The sequence below is a fragment of the Bacillus rossius genome, chromosome 15, assembly GCF_032445375.1.
Source record: "Bacillus rossius redtenbacheri isolate Brsri chromosome 15, Brsri_v3, whole genome shotgun sequence".
Taxonomy (NCBI): domain Eukaryota; kingdom Metazoa; phylum Arthropoda; class Insecta; order Phasmatodea; family Bacillidae; genus Bacillus; species Bacillus rossius.
In genome coordinates this window covers 39,106,379-39,123,928 of record NC_086342.1, presented here as the reverse complement: position 1 = coordinate 39,123,928, position 17,550 = coordinate 39,106,379, and the positions used below count along the sequence as shown (strand labels likewise).

At 39.1% G+C, this 17,550-nt stretch overlaps 1 protein-coding gene across 1 annotated transcript in view; it reads left to right on the top strand.

The window, feature by feature from the left end:
• The window catches only part of LOC134539379 (ras-related GTP-binding protein C), a 44,922-nt gene extending 33,783 nt beyond the window's left edge, over positions 1–11,139 (top strand). Inside the window, exon 8 of the mRNA XM_063381366.1 lies at positions 3,186–11,139. Within this exon, the coding sequence (XP_063237436.1) occupies positions 3,186–3,358 (173 nt within the window). The 3' untranslated portion in view covers positions 3,359–11,139. The remainder of the gene's footprint in view (positions 1–3,185) is intronic.
• Positions 11,140–17,550: the final 6,411 nt, after the last annotated feature.

The window sequence follows — 17,550 nt, the reverse complement described above, 5'->3', positions numbered from 1 at the left end:
AAGCATATAATGTTGTTAATCAAATAAAAATTAGTTTGTCTGAAATTTTTTTTTTCTGTAGTAGGATTATCCAGAGGAAAAAAAATATTTTCCCACAAGTTCAGGAATGGTCTCTTTCCCAACTTTTATCCAGAGATTCTGGATCTCGTCCACCTCTAATTATTTCTGATAAAAATCTGACAATTAAATGTTAACACGCGATTATACACACAGTCTAAATATTAATTGTGTAATAAAATCTGACCATAAAAAGTGGACATTTCTAGATGCTTCAACATTCACATCTTTTACTCAAGAACCAAAATTTTGATGTTCAGTTTAAACAGTTGTGAATTATTGCAATATTGGATGGATTTATGGTTTTCACCATTTTTGTCGCTTGCCTCTTTTTACTTTTTCCTGATATTTACATATTTTTTCCTGGTCCCTTTAAATATGTAAAAATGTGGTTCTACTGTATTTTGTGTTGTGTGATAAATCTAGTGCATACAGCTTGTTGGTATGCCACGTGAATTAGGAGTGCTATGAAAGCATTATCAAATAATAAGAATTTTTACATAAATGTACTTTCTAATTAACATAAATATAAATTCCTGTACTTAGTTATTCTTAATATTAAATTTATTTGAATTTTTGTAGTTCTTAAAAGTTTTAAAAAAATGGATTAAAACAATTGTACAGTATTTTAATTCATTTGCTTCACATGGTTATTATTGTATGCACAAATTTCTCTAGAAAAACCTACCCATTGCTATATGAATACAAACTTGATAACTCACCTATTAAAAAATCTCAACATGTCAAAGACCTAGGAATTTTACTGGATCAAAAACAATTTTCATCTTCACATTGAAAACATTATCTCGGTATCTAACAAAATACTTGGTCTAATTAAATTTATCACCTTTAACACCTCCAATATTGACTATATTCTCTCCCTCTATACAGCTCTAATAAGATCAAAACTTGAATATGGTTCTATTATATGGAATAGCATCAATAACACTGATATTGAAAAGCTTGACAGGATTCAATCTAAAGTATCTGACTATATTAACAAAAAATTAAATACCATCAATAACATAGATTTAAATTCCCTCCTTGGTTCATTATCAACTAGAAGAAAGATCTTAGATGCCATTTTTGTCTTCCATTGTTATTATGGTAATCTTATATGTTCTCATATATTTGATGTTACTGGCATTAAAATTCCTTCTTTTAATAGCCGTAACCCACCTTTTTTGTGCACACTTTTAAATACAAATGATATTATATATAGACTTGTTAACAATTTTAATATCTATGTTAATCACTTACAACCTACCAGAGAGAAAAAACTTGTTAAAAAAATTATTCTTTCGGCATCCAAAGATTAATTATCTTTATGCTCTAATGTTATTACCTAAATTATTTAATACCAGATGTATTAATCTAAGGATACTAACTGTATTTATCCACATAATATTATATGTTCTGTACTTATACATTTATTACTCTCATGAAACATTTTTGTTATTTTAAGTACTTTTTAGAAGTTAAGCACTCATATGGATATTTGTATGTTATGTTGTCTTGTCTTTGTTTTTGTCCTACTATTTGTTGTTCTTATAATTTATTGTTTTGTTCTTATTTTTGTTCTGTTACTGTATTTGTTTGTTTACATGTCTTACATGTTGTGCCCACCGTTGGAGCCTTGTGCTGTTGGTGTGGCATGTAACAAATCAAATAAATAAATAAATGAATAAATAAATAAATAATTTTTGATCTGTGTGTCTGGAATTTGGCAATGCTTTCATACGATTGTTTTTATTTGCAAACGAGAGAATTCTTTCAATAAATAAATATTTAGTTAATTTTGTTTCACCATCTGATTTTATTTTCTATTTTCAAAGTGAAAAGTGATAAATACTGTAAAATATTGAAACAGTCCAAACCTTTGGCTAGCTCAAACTGGTTTGACAGTTACGTACATGAAAACACTTTCAATAAGTTTTGATGGGCATTGAAAATATGTTTTTGAGTTCAAGAAAATTTTGCTGTTGATGATTCATGACTGATTAAATTCTCTCTCAAACAAAATGATTTTCACTGCTTTTTATTATCCTTCAGGAAAACTCAGAAGTCACCATGTGCACAAACATGTATTTAACATGAACCAATATTCTGTAATTACCGTAGTTACTCACAGTAGGGTCGCCTTTGAGTATGAGTCGCTCCTATAATTTGGGTCATAAAAATCTAATATTTTCACCATAAGAATTGGCCTCGAATATGGGTCACAGCATATATCTGTCTCCAGTGGAGTCTTAGTGGTCCTTTTTTTTCAGCTTAATTGCCCTGCAGCACTGATGTTGACCCTCTGTTCTTTGTCTCTCTCCTCTTCATCCTTTATGGCCTTTCCTTTACCCTGCCCCCCCCCCCCCCCCCCTCCCACGCAATATATAACAAAAATTACAAAGGAAGAGAATAATATTTTATATACCATTGTTTCCCTTTCTGTCTGGTGTCAATTTTTTTTAAACGTCTCCTTCCCCTAGAGAGAAAAGTTGGCATGATACTATTTCCTGTCCATTTTGTTTGTCAGTTTTTCAATAAAACCAAGCAACCCCTTCAGAATAGTTTTGTCATGGAATGTTGCAGTAGAAAGCATGGGAGGTCTCGTACCAAAAACCTGTCGAGATAGACACGTGATGATTGTGTGCGGTGCTATTTCATGTACATTTACAACGATGAGAGAGGGAGGGACAACCTTGAACACTGCTGCGTGGCCACACGCACCCTGAATCAAACATGCACAACCCCCCTTTTCCAATCTCTGGCTGGTTCATTTTTTTTTAATTTTCCCCTCTTGCCTAGCACCAGCACGTCGGCAGACAACCATGTCACTCACCGGCGGTGGCTGGAAAGCTGCCTAAAAGGCAGCAGATGCAGTGTAACATTGCAGTTCATGATACTTTACACACACTGATGAGATATTTTAACCTAATTTATACTTACTTGTTACTTGTGACATATTTACTAAAAACCAACACAGGCTAGTTATTTACTCAGATATCCAGACACAGTGCAATGTTTTTTTTCTTCCTCCCAAAATGGAAAACTCGCATGAGGTTCACACTACATGTCATCGAACAAAGAGATCGGCTCGTGCGCTGGTAGACGTGGACGGTGTGTCTCTGTTCCAGGTGTGATCGACTACAACTTCCTGTGCTTCCGGGACGCCATCCAGCAGGTGTTTGAGACCCGCAGCAAGGCGCAGGCGTTCCTGTCGCAGCCCAACCACCGCCTGAACCACGGGGGCAGCATGCTGGGGCTGGAGCCCTCGCCCCAGGCGGACGTGGGCAGCGCCCAGAGCTAGAGCTCGCTCGGCGTCGGCCCGTCTCCGGTCCCCGCGGGTCGGTCCCGCTCCGAGCCAAGATCCGAATACAGCGGTCTCATTTTATTGGTTCGCAGTAGATTCCACCGTTTCCTACTGCAGTACTTCATCACACACTCTGGTTTCTCTTTAGGCACCAGGTATTTGACTATTTTTTTTTTAATCTCCTACATTGTTCTGAGAGCTCATTTCCACCTGCTGTGATGAGAACCGGCTCTGTTCTCTTGGTCAGAGCCGTTGTTTTCGTCCCGTTTTCCAAGTGGTCACTTCCCCTCCTCGCTCCGGTGTACATTTCTCGGATCTTACCAGTGTCACTTCTTGCTTCGTCCTGCATCACTAGTGTTGGTGTCAGTAGCGTAGTTGTAGTTCCTCGGAGGGAACTGGAACACATCTGCTGTGAGGGGCCCAATATATCATTAAGTGTTTACTGATTAATACCATATTTACCGTAGAAGGATCGCCCTGCACATGGGTTGCATCTAAAATTTTGGGCCAAAAAATCTAACATTTTCACCGTAAGGGTTCCTTGATTATTTGTGGCACCATAAATCTGTCTCCAGTAAAATACATGCTAAGTCTTTATGGCCCGTGTCTTAGCTCATGGCCGCCTGTGAAACACAGCACGGGGTCTTAGTCTCTTCCCAATTAATCTCTTATGGCCCAAGAATACTATGCCCTCTTCCCATCTCCTTTCCCAAGTGAGAAAAGACGGCATGATCCTAAATTTTTTTGTCAGTTCCGCCTATACGAAAAAGAACACTCTTTTCAGCAGCTTTGTCATGGAATTTTGCAGTAGAAAGTCTGGGTAATCTTTGGATGTTTGGATACAGTTGCATCACTGAAACCTGTTGAGATAGACTTGATTGTGTACGGTGCTGTTTCATGGGCTTTTGGGAGGATCACTGCTGCATGGCTACATGTGCGCGCACACACACACACACACACACACACACACACACACACACACACAGACACACACAGACGCACACGCAGACGCACACGCAGACGCACACGCAGACGCACACGCAGACGCACACGCAGACGCACACGCAGACGCACACGCAGACGCACACGCAGACGCAGACGCACACGCAGACGCACACGCAGACGCACACGCAGACGCACACGCAGACGCAGACGCACACGCAGACGCACACGCAGACGCACACGCAGACGCACACGCAGACGCAGACGCACACGCAGACGCAGACGCACACGCAGACGCACACGCAGACGCAGACGCACACGCAGACGCAGACGCACACGCAGACGCACACGCAGACGCACACGCAGACGCACACGCAGACGCACACGCAGACGCACACGCAGACGCACACGCAGACGCAGACGCAGACGCAGACGCACACGCAGACGCAGACGCAGACGCGCAGACGCACGCAGAGACACGCAGAGAGACGCAGAGACACGCAGAGACACGCAGACACACACAGACACACACAGACAACACACAGACACACACAGACACACACAGACACACACAGGCACACACAGGCACACACAGGCACACACAGGCACACACAGGCACACACAGGCACACACAGGCACACACAGACACACACAGACACACACAGACACACACAGACACACACAGACACACACAGACACACACACACAGACACACACAGACACACACAGACACACACAGACACACACGGCCGGATTTAGAGGTCTGGAGGCCTCGGAGCAACAGAGGAGCGGAGGCCCCCTGGCCCCAAAATATTTTCCAAATAAAATGAACAATTTTTTTCAGTCAAGTTTTCCAATAAATAATTTATTGTGAAATCAAGTAGATTCTCTTAGTATTTAAAAAAACATACATAAATATAATTGGAGACGAGAATTATATTAAATTAAATTTTAGTGTTAATGAACGGAACCTTCCGAGGTTTTTTTCGTCGAAAAATCGTTGATGATTTCGCTGAAATCCAATTCCCGGAGTAAATCACTTTTAATGCTCAGGAGAGAAAGCTTCGATAAACGGTTTTGTCCCATTGTGGTTCGGAGCCTATTTTTTATAATTTTCATTTTTGAAAATGAGCGCTCTCCAGTGCAATTTGAAACCATCAAAACCAAATACATTCTCAATGCAATTTCAAGGTTTGGAAATGTAGCTCTGAAATTTTGATTGCGAGAATTTGGTAGTAAAATAGTTCCGGAGATTGGTCTTTTCCATAGTCCAGGGCTGCCACCACTTTGAAAACAATATCCTTGATTGAAATGTGAAATATCCTGTAATATCCTTGTTTTCAATACAAAATATCCTGTAAAATCCTGTACATTAAAAAATACAAAAAAATATGCAATTTTCATGAAAATTACTCGATCATAATGTACGTGAATTCTGCCATATTCTTCCTAGAAGAGATATACAACAAAGCATTTAGCATTGGCAATTCAAGATATGACCTGTGCCCTGTCTTGATAAGGTTGAGCTTACTAAATATCTTTTCCACCCCTGCATTGCTGTGTGGAAGGATAAGTATTGCTTGCCTTTGCAAGTTTACAAAGCAGTGGAAAACATGTTTTCCCATTAATTTCATACTGTGACACTTAATGCCAGGCCTGCCACCAAATTAGGTTCCTAAACCCTCTTTACAGCATTTAAAAATCCTGTAAAATTTATAGCCGTAATTGACATAATTTATTTTTCGCAGTAATTTTAAATATACATTGCATTCCAAAACATAATTTAAAAAAAAAATCAAATGAATGTAAAAAATGTTTAAGATTTGCCACTTACATTACAAAACTAATAGTTGGTATCACAATAAAATGAAAAGTAATTTAAAAATTTCTCTTCAGTATAGGCTTTGGTGCTTTTATTTACAAACTATAAATACATCCATACAACTGAAGTTATTTACAACTTTAAAAAAACAAATGTATTTCACATCATTAACTAGCTACTTTTTCATGTCTGTGCTCTTTTCCGCATCTCGTCAGTGGACTTGAAAGCCAGACCTGCAGATGTTCTCATTGTGCAATCCAACAGCGCATTTAACATTGGTGATTCCATTGACGATCTGTGAACAGTTTTAACCATCTTGAGATTGCTGAAAACCTTTTCCACAGCAGATTTTCTCCAGTTGCAGCACCACTCAAAACCATTACTTTGTACAGATGAGTTTCAACAATCTCAGATGGAAAGAATCTTCCTAACACTACAACCTGCCTAGTGACTGTCAGTTGATTCATCAATCATCAGTGTGAAAAATTGTGTTTTCATTGCATAGGTAACATAATCTGCAGCTGATGTTTAACAAAGATTGAATAATTATCTGGCTAGTTTTATAGCGAGAACAATGAAAGTTTCTTGTGATTTCACTATCTGGAAACATTTGCGGGACAAGTTTCGTGAAATTATCACTGAGTTTCACAGATAAATTGTTTTCACAAACGAAGTTCGCCCATACCAGTTCCGCATCAATTATTTTGTTTGGTTTGGTTACAAAACTCGTCAAAGAACAACTCTGATCAGCAGCTCGTTGGTTTTTCGCATGAACGTACGTCTTCAAGCCGCCCTTTGTCACGTTCAGTTCCGAGTTGCAAGTCGAACAAACTGCGATAAATTCCGTTTTGCCACGCCTAAACCACTTCAATTCTTGCTCCCATTCTTTACGATAACGCTGTTTATAAAGTGGCCTGTCCGGCGAAGCCTTTCATTTTTTCTCCATCACAATCAGCTAAGACCAAAACTACTACTTAAATCACGTTTGAAGTTTGTAAACAAATGCCGCACCTAAAACATTGTAATGGAAAAAAATACCAAGGTTTACTGACGCCATGACACTTCTTAGCGTTTAACTCAACAAACAAAAAACATTTCCCCCGAAACCATAGATATTGTACTTCATGAAACGATATGTGGGAGTATATGTTTTTGGTTTGTGGTTAAACGATTGGAAGTTCCATGGCGCTACACCTAATGTGAATGTTTGCTTTACTGTTGGATGCTTGTATGGTTTGACAACTTCAAATAGGTAGTTGAATGTAAATATTTACACGAACGAAATTCAAATATGAAAATATCGGCGAAGCGTCGTAAATATCTGTGAATGTCGCCGTTTATCCGTTAGTCCGTTTTAAGCTTCAAATATCCGTGAAAACGGATAAAATCCGTGAAAACGGCAGGTCTGCCATAGTCCTTTTTGTATGAGTCCGTTTGTGGGGGCCCTCCGTTTGTGGAGGCCCCGGGGCTTTCACCCCGATTGCCCTTCCCTAAATCCGACCCTGCACACACCCTTTTTCCTTTATCACTCTCTGGCTGGTTTATTTTTATATTTCCCCCTCTTGCCAAGCACCAGCATTGTGGCACTCCTGTAGCCACCCTAGCCACCTAACAGGAGAGGTGAGTCGAGGGGAGAGGTGTGTGTGTAGCAGGGAGAGACTGTCGAAGAGAGACAGATTTGTAGAGGAGTGAGAGGTGCGTCGAAGGAAGGGAGGATTATCGGATAAGAAGGATGAATTGGGTAGAGAGATGTTTGTCGATGAGAGAGAGGTGTGTGAGGGGAGTAGTATCGAGTGACGGCTATACATCGATGTGAGATGGGTGTGTCGAGGAGAGATAGGGCTCATTTCATGATATTTGATATGCACTGCTGAGCTATTTTAACTAAACAGTTCATACTTACTCGTAACATTTTAATTTTAAAAAACACAGGTAAGTTATTTACTCACATATTCGACAGCACAGTGCATTGTTATTTATTTTTTACCCAAAAATAAAAATAAAAATCAGCATAAAATGTGTGAACTATACGTCTGTAAATACGGGACAAGATTGTAAGATGATTTGCGATAAAACTGAAATAACACTGAAAAGCATTAAAAAACCCGGCATAACACCAAAATGCAAGTAAGAACCATATAGCACCAAAATGCAAGTTATACCATGGAATTAAGTAGAATTTAACACAACTGAATTTAAAATAACGACAAATGTAATATTTAATTTTTAAAATTCGAGGAATGTAATTTTAAGACAAAAAAATTATACCAAAGTGCATGGATTAGAAAAATTAATTTACTACTTTGTTTTATTGTGTATCTTCATTTACTCACTTTTAAACCATAATTGCTTGCTTATTTATTTTTATTGTTCTGTTTTAGACCAATTTATTACAAATTATTTTATTGTTAAAAGGCAGCATATTAATTTTACCACTATTTTGGTGGCGTAAGTATTACAAAACAGCTTTTATAAAAATAAAAACAATAACATTGAATTCTTCTGTTTTAAAAATGAAATTGGGCTAGATGTCAAACCATTAAATCTTGTCTCTACTGATTAAATAACACATTTGTGTACACCTTGTTTCCATTGCTCATCCATGGTCATAATCTCAAATGCGGAATATGTTCACTTTAAAAATATTTTTTTTGTTATTTTCACTAAAAAAAACTAAAATGTAAGGATGCTCATTTGCGTTTTTGACCAGTATTTTTAAAAATAATTTGAAAAGGTATATTGTAATGTATTACATTTTTCCCGTCTTTGGGTAATTGCATCTACATCAGTGGTATGCTTTGCCTGTCAGACTAAACCCTGGCACTATCTGCAATCCCCATGCCATGGTACATAGCAAGTAGCAGCTGACCTAATCACTTTTCCCATTGCAAGATCTGGTGTTTCTGCTAGCTCTTTGTTCCAAGTCACGCATTACTTGTGATGCCACTGGAGTGTAAAATATAGTTCATCTGAAATCTTGGTGAGAGAGGAGTTCTCAGAATACATGTAAGGAACTTCTTAGATTGGCCAGAAATAAATTCACTTTTTAGGTAGAAGGTATGGAAGGAAAAAATGAGTTCTGGGATTCCAAGAGATCAGTTAGGATTTTTCTCCAGAAAATAAAAATATTAAAAACACTTTCAAGACTAACCATTTTTATAATGTTCAATATGCTTGACAGAATTTTCATTTTATTTGAAATTTCTCAATAAATACATATTCCTTTTCCTGCAAATATGAATGCAACATAGTTAGAATGCTTGTATTTTCGAACATATGTGTTAAAAAGATTGAGTTTCATCCTGAAATAGAACTAGTATGCAGTGCGAGCATACGTATGTAAGATAAAGGAAAATTGCTGCCCATATAGTGTACAAGTGACAACTGACTGTGCTCGTCTCACGTATGAGAGTCGTCAAGAAAGTGTTGAGTCTTGAAACCATTGCACCGCACAGCAGCTGAATGTTTTCTGTTCCTAGCGATTCATCGATTGCCATGGACTTCTTGGTGTAAATACCAGCTAATTTGTACATTAGCTCTGAAAACTTTTATAGTTTTTTTGTTACTTATCACGGTTTATTAGTCCCGTGTCAATGCTAGTTTTAAAACTGACGACCTTAGTGCATAGTCTGTAAAATATTTTTGCGTTGAAGTGGTAGAGATGGGATGTCAAAAACCAGCGTTAGTATGTCTCTCAATACGTATGATCATTTCTCGCCATCATCAAAATATGTGTTGAACTGTTTGAATAGCAATAATACTAATTGCATTTTCATTTCTTTTTTTTATTTACACTTTTTATCTTTTTTTTGTTTTGTACTTTCATCTCATGCATACTCAAATTGGAAAAATATATATAATTTTTTTTATTTACTTATGTTTTCTGCTTTATAATCTAGTAACAACCTAAAGTGTACAAGTATGCTAGGGTTTTTTTTTTTTTTTTTTTTTTTTTTAATAATTGGTAACTAACTTGACTTATTTTTAATGGATTCCTAATTTTAATATCACTATCCCATCTCTAATTAAATGTAAATAGTTACATAGTCAGGTAGTTATTTGGGTTTATTTGCAATTGTTATTTGTATTTTCACTGTCAAATCCAATACATAAAATATGTTTTGCAGTGATTATTGAAATTTATGATCATGTGTGACATCAGATTTAATTTTAACTTGCTTGGTAAGTGATTTTCACATGAAGTTTCTGACTGGTTCTGCTGCTAATTTTTATAAAATAATATATCTATTTATGTATAAAATCATTAATTTGAAACCAATATCTATTTGTGTATTTCATAATGTATTCTTTTTGTTAATGATTAACATTATTTGTCCATGGTGGTTCAGTATGTGTGTTTTGAAATTTGTATTTTTATACTGTGAAATCTCATTGCAAAGTTCCGTAGCTTTAGAAGTGAGAAATATATAATTTAAGATTTTGATTTGAGGGTTTTTTTCAAGTAAGTTGTAATAATTATATTTCACTGTATTATTTGTATTTGATGTTAAGAACTTTTAAGTTGTAAAGTGTAAACAATTTTCTTTGGATTGTGTTGTTAGTCACCTCCAAAAAAGATGGTTAATTTAAAAGAGAAATTTATTTTTGTAAAACTAGACTGTGGTTTTTATGTCTGTCTGAATGGAGAATGTTCTGGTGAATTTGGAGCCATAAGTATCTTGTCTGTGTTCAGTGAGTTGCACATGCTGTATTTCTAGACATTGTTATTGTAGAATCGTGTACTTGTTTATTGTATAAGCAGTTTACTCTTGTTAAAAGTGTTGCTATTGTTTTTGCACTGCTGTAGAAGTTTGCAGTTTTGTGCTCGCGTTAAAACTAGAATAAACATCGGAATATTTTGTTATGGCTGTTCGTTCAAGTTCCATGTTCATATTTTTCATTATTTTTAGTGTAGCCAATACCAACATTACAAATGTGTTTTGCTTTGTTCAGCCACATCACAACTAGCGTGTTGTGCATTGGAATAAAATCATGCCTTAAGATGCCTGCAAGAGTTCAAGACTTTTTTTTTTTAGACAGATGCCATTGCTTATTACACTATATGTCAAGAGAAATCCAAATAACTGACAAACACACAGAAAAAAGTCAAAATCAGCCAATGTAAAAATTTAAAAAAAAATTTAGACAGCACAGAAAATTCCATTGTAGGAATTAGTCAAAAAATATTATAGAACAGACGGACACAGAGTGCTGACAATGACTAGACAGTTGCAACAAGAACTGTAAATAAAGACAAAAAGTGAGTTTGGACAAAACAGTGATGTACGTAACGATGATACTAAACAGATATTTTGGACACCACGATAACGACATTACAGAATAACTTGGTAGGCTTCTTAAGACTTGTCACTTTAAAGTTCTGTGACAGTTCCTGTACATCACATCACATCTCGCACCGTGCTTCTTGTAATCCGCAACTAATGTCTTCGGCCCAATAACACTGTGCCCTGCAGGCCTGCAGAAATGATAAATTCTCTGCGACAGCTTACTAATGTCACAGAGCTGAAGTGACGTGACGTTTGTAAAATTCTGAAAGGCAAAATACTTTGCTGGTCATAAAAAAAATTTTACTGCACACATGGGCAGAGGCATCATTGACACTAACTGTTGCATAAACAATAAATGAACCCAGTGTAATGGCTACTCCAGTGTGTTCATTAATACACAGATTAGGTCTGTGCGAGTGCTTTCTTTTTTTTTTTTTTTTTGCAAAGCAAATATCAAAACAAATGTTTAAAATATTCACGAAGTCTAGTTGAATTACGAATAGTGTTCTCAGACAAAGCTATATTACATTTATTTGATAAAATACAGGATCTAAGTAAAAAAATATAATCTTTAAATGTTTGTAATGTTTGAACTGATTAAGTGTATCATTCTGTAACCCTTCGTCTTATCAGAGTTGACATGAGTGGGGCACAAGAGGGTGAAAGAGCTAAGAAGTAACGAAAACAATTTTATTATGAATATCACAACTCTTTACAAACAGATGATAATTAAGTATGTGTGGAATACATATGATATGCCGTGTTAAAAAAGCCTTCACTCAGATCAACTCCATGCAGCAGTATTCTGCGGACAAGCAATTTATCAGTTAGAGCTTAGTAAATGTGTGCACATTACCCTTAAAGAAGTAATTGTGTGACACATAACTAAATGTGCCTTTATTACATGCAAATGCACAAGACACTGTCGTGAAACACACAACCTGCTACACTATCAAAGTTACTGAACATTATTAATCTCTTACTTAGATTACTCACTAAGTTAGCCAAAACTAATAAATAAGATGTGGATGACCAAGATACTACATAGGTCCTCTATTTACATTCAGAATATCACGTGGGGCTATAATAAATATAATATAATCATTAATTGATACACTAAAACATCTGTTAATCACAAATTACTACAGAACAATCTTTATACAACAACTATTACAACAGAGAGTGCTGCTGGGCTAATTACTAGTTATTGAAAATAGTAAAAGTTACGTTATGTTACAGTTTATTATAAACCATTCAGCCGGGACGCAGAAGGCCGCGATCAGACTCGCTGACCCGCTAGAATGGCTGCTGCAACAGTCTTGCCCTAGTCTTAAAACAGGCAACCTTGGGCGGAAACTACGGCACTCACCTGCCGCACTCGTCTGGGCAACTCGTTACTTGCTGCCAACTTTACTGTGCGATGTTACCATGTTTTCTTGTATAATCGTCGCACATTTTATTCTAAAATCAAGTTTGAAAAGTAGGGGTGCGACGATTATGCAGAAAAAAATAATTTTGTTTGGTAAAGTTATTCATAAAAACAAAACCCGTTCATGGAAAGTACGTTTATTTAAAAAAAGGTGGAGTATACAATAGCACGCCAAACAATCTATATTAATAATTCCTTAAACAAAAACCTTTCTTCAACTTTAAATAGAAAAACCAAAACTCTTAACGCGAACGCAAGCCACTTGAATCTGACGTGAACTAACGTGTCGTGTTACACACTTGCCACGAAAGAATGCGGGCTATCAAATGTAGTTAACTCGGCACCTGACAGAGAGCGCGCGTTGCATCCAATCAACGAGATATTGATATTCGACTATGTGCGCGCGCTCTATACGGTAAACATAACCAAACATGAATGATGCGCTGGCTACATTTTTATAAGCGGTACGCTGCGGTAACGCAGACAATCAGATAAAGGAAATACTGTTTAAAAAGTCTTTAAAAGAAAATTTACACGTCAGACAACTTTGTATTTCCGTTAATTAAATAAATAAGTGGTAATGACCGAAATTAAATTTTAGATTATACCTACACCGTGGGGACGCAGACAATCGGATAAAGGAAATAACGTTTAAAAAGTCTTTATAAGAAAATTTACTCGTCAAACAACTTCGTATATTTCCGTTAATTTATTAAGTGAGTGGTAATGACCGAATAAATATTAAATTTCTACTTTAAAATACATCGTTTTATACGGAAAAGATACCTACACAAAGCGCTCGGCATCTACTAGCGGGACCAAAAACATCATGCGACATTTACGTGAGAAGTTTTTTTATCCTAATTTTGACAGCCTAAAATATGGTTGTGACGATCACGCGCGTGCGACCATTATGCGATAAAACACGATATGTCACTTGAAAAAGTAACAACAAAAATCAGGTACACAGTGCACATGCCGACTCGCGTGCTCCAAACCACACTGTCACCGCACGCCAACCTCTATCAGCCTGTTACGCATTACTCCAAAATATTCCTAAGTCCAATCAAGTATCATTTTATCACTTGTCTCGTTAACTTGCAAATTCTTCCAATTCCTTGTAGAAACACACAGGACAAGTCCAGTACTTGATGTCTTGTATGAAAACAGAGAAGGCTTACCTAGAGGTGGCAGCGGAGGTGTCTCGGCATCGTCGACCAGCAGACTTCTCCCTCCTCCACCTCTGAAGTGGTCTCTAGGAGTAAACAACAGAAAAAATGATGTCGGTAACCAAGATGGCGGCCACCACGGGAACAGAAAAAACCAAGATGGTGGATATCATCCAAGATGGTGACATCCAGCAGACGAAAACAAAATGGTGGACATATTAGAATCCAAAAAATACTGTGAAAAAAAATCCAAGATGATGGACATTTTATTAGAATTCAAGATGGTGGCAGTAAACGGAAAGTGCAAAGATGACATCATACACTTCCAAGATGGTGGGCTTAATGAAAAAATGCAGCATTAGTAATTGGGGTGCTCGATTTAAAGATGGCAGATCCAAGATGGCCGTCGGGGTCAAAGGTCAATGACATACACGATGGCTGCCGTGATGTCACAATCCAAGATGGCGGTTCGGCGTCTCGCTCAGCCGGAAGCCAGTTTTGGAGCCCCTATTCTACACTACTGACGTCAATCACTACTCTATTTTTAGCGGCATGAAGTCATCGATAGCCAAACGCGCCATTTGTACAGTTAAGAATAAACTGTATAAAAATTTTACAGCGAACGGAAATTACAAGTGGTTGGATATTTTGCCGAAAGTAATAAGCGAGTACAATTTGACAGTGCTTTCTACCACGAATATGAAGTCAAAGGACGTAACAGACAATCGCTTGATTCGATCCGTGCACTCTGATGTAAAGAGACTGGATCCGCGAAAGAAGAAGGCCAATGTTGGCGATGTTTTGCGCATATGAAAAAATCGAGGAATATTTCAAAGACCCTATAAGGGAAACTGGACTAGGGAATTATTTTGTGTTTATAGAATAAATAATACGTACCTGGAACGTATTTTCTGGAATACTTGAACGGCAAGAAAATTTCAGGCACGATGTTACCAAGAAGTACAAAAAAAAAACTAGGTTCCTAAACACTTCTAATCGAAAAAGTATTGAAACCTAAAAACGGAAAGGCCTTAATTCGCTGGCTCTTCCATGGACCTGAGTTTGATTCGTGGATTGATGAAAAATATTTTTGAAAATTTAACCTATTTGTGTAATACTAAGTAATTAAGTTTATGTGTAAATGAAAGTTTATTTAAAATGTATAAATGCAATTTGATTTGATTTTTATTTCTGTAAACTGTGTGCATACCCGGAGCGGTGTCCTCCGGAAAACTGCGCAGTTTTGTGAACTGCGCGGAGACGGAACACGGAGAAGGAAAACTGTGGCCAAAAGCATTTATGTCCGCGCAGTTTAGTCTACCTGCACAGACTTGACGTAGCGTGTGGGCACTTCCTCCATCTTCTCCACACACGGGGCTCAGTTCTCCCTCGGTATTGTAACCAGTCCAACTGTTTACAGTTATATTATTATAATTTTTATTATTATTGTAACATTAATTGTATATTTCATGAGCCAATATTATGTATTTAATTAATTTATTGTAAAGAGGACAACCAAAGTATAACAGATATTACACATCTGATTGCCAGAGACAACACACTTTTAACTTCAGGGTCTTCTAAGTATTATTCTTTGGAAACTTTATTCATTTGGTCATATTTCAGCACTCTTACACGCTAACATCCAAGTTTTATTTCACTATGCAGTTTATTCGGTTTGCTGATAGCTATAGCTCCTTGGTCGCTAGGGACGGGAAAGTAAATAGTTAGTGACATCGTACCTCCGTGGGCAGTAAAGCCCGGTCCCCACCCCGCCAACACCAGCCCCCGCTGGCGAAATGCACCCTCACACCCCTCCTCCGCGCAGTCACCATCACTAGTCAGTCTTCACCCGCGCGCGACCAAGGACGGAAGTGTAACTGTGAGATTCCGCGAGACGTGAGACGCGAATAGTGAGATATGTGAGTGTTTTCCGGACGCGAACTCCGCACCGCCGGTGAGCCTAGTGAGCTGCACAGGGGCTGACGACCCACACCCATCGTGGCCTAGCTGCAAGCTAGCCTGGCGCCCATCCGGACCGAACAGTATACCAGCCGACTTCCCTACTAGGCTCACCCGCTAACGCAGCCTCCGTTACCGGGACGACGGCATTTGGCGCCCCTGCGTGTGGCAAAAATAAAGAAAATTTCAGTGTTCTACAGCAACTTTTTAACATCCAAGCTGAGTGGTATGCGGGAAACGGCCATTTCGTGCGCGCTACGTGATTAGGGTCAGACAGGCAGGCGCGACCAGCGCAGCGAACAAAGAGCATCCCTCCCCACCCTCGCAACTTTCCAGCGGAGCGAGCGACGCAGCTGGCCTGCGTCACGACCCAACACCTGTCGGAGCTATTGCCCTTCTCTTTGTGCGATCGTCCGGGCAGCTATCGCCCTCCCTTTTGTGCGATCGTCCGGGCAGCTATCGCCCTCCCTTTTGTGCGATCGTCCGGGCAGCTATCGCCCTCCCTTTTGTGCGATTGTCCGGGCAGCGTCCCACACTCCCTCGACGCTGCGCGCGCAGACAACAGCACGACCTAACCTCCCACTTCCCCCCCCCCCTCCTCCAGAGTTATCACTCTCCTCTTTGTGCGGTCGTCCGGGCAAGGGGCCACCACGCCTCCCCTCGTTTCAGAGGGCGCGCGCACGACCATGTAACAAACAACTACGATCAAAACAAACACCAGACACCACTCCATTAGTTTTGATTCTTAAAGATTCCAATGTTAAAAGTAATTTAAACATTTTCGACTGACCATCACCTCAGATCTGATAATAACACCAACACAATGTTACCCCACACAATGACCATTTTCTGTGCGAAATGTTCCTTGCCAAAAAACATGGATCTACTGACGGGAACATTACCATGGCACAACACGTACCTGTGTGCACCGGACATGGGAAAAGTCCCAACCAAATGTGAGACCGTGGCCAACGCATGGGACATACCAGGGAACCCCATCTGGAGAGGGGAGACAGAGGTGAAGCCACCACTTCCTTGGCAACCAACCCAAGGTAACCCAAACACTGGTAACCCCTCCACCGGGACACCACCCGTCGACACGAAACCAACTCTATGTAAAAACTGCGCTCAGTGCGGCTCCAAACAGACGCCCGTGCAACAGTACTCACCACTGGTCGACCTGAGCACACCATGGGTAGCAGCACCACATGTGGAGATGAGTGCCGGAAGGACCACGCTACCGGAGTTCAATAGACTATCACACGAAGACACAAGGGCCTTCCTGCGACAGTGCAACGTACGCTTGGCGCGAGCGAGGGTACCGGTTGACGAGTGGGCGCAACGGACGAGCGAACAGCTACGAGGCGCTGCACAGCAGTGGTGGAGCCTTTGGGGCCAGTTCGACATGCCATGGCCCGAGTTCGTGGACCGGCTCACACGGCGGTTTAACACCGACCAAGCGATAGTACTCTGCACGTCCCAATTCTACGGGGAACAGCAGCGGGACGGGGAGCAAGTGGAGCTGTTCATCGCCCACAAAGTACAGTTGTTTCGGCGGATCGCCCCAAACACGGATC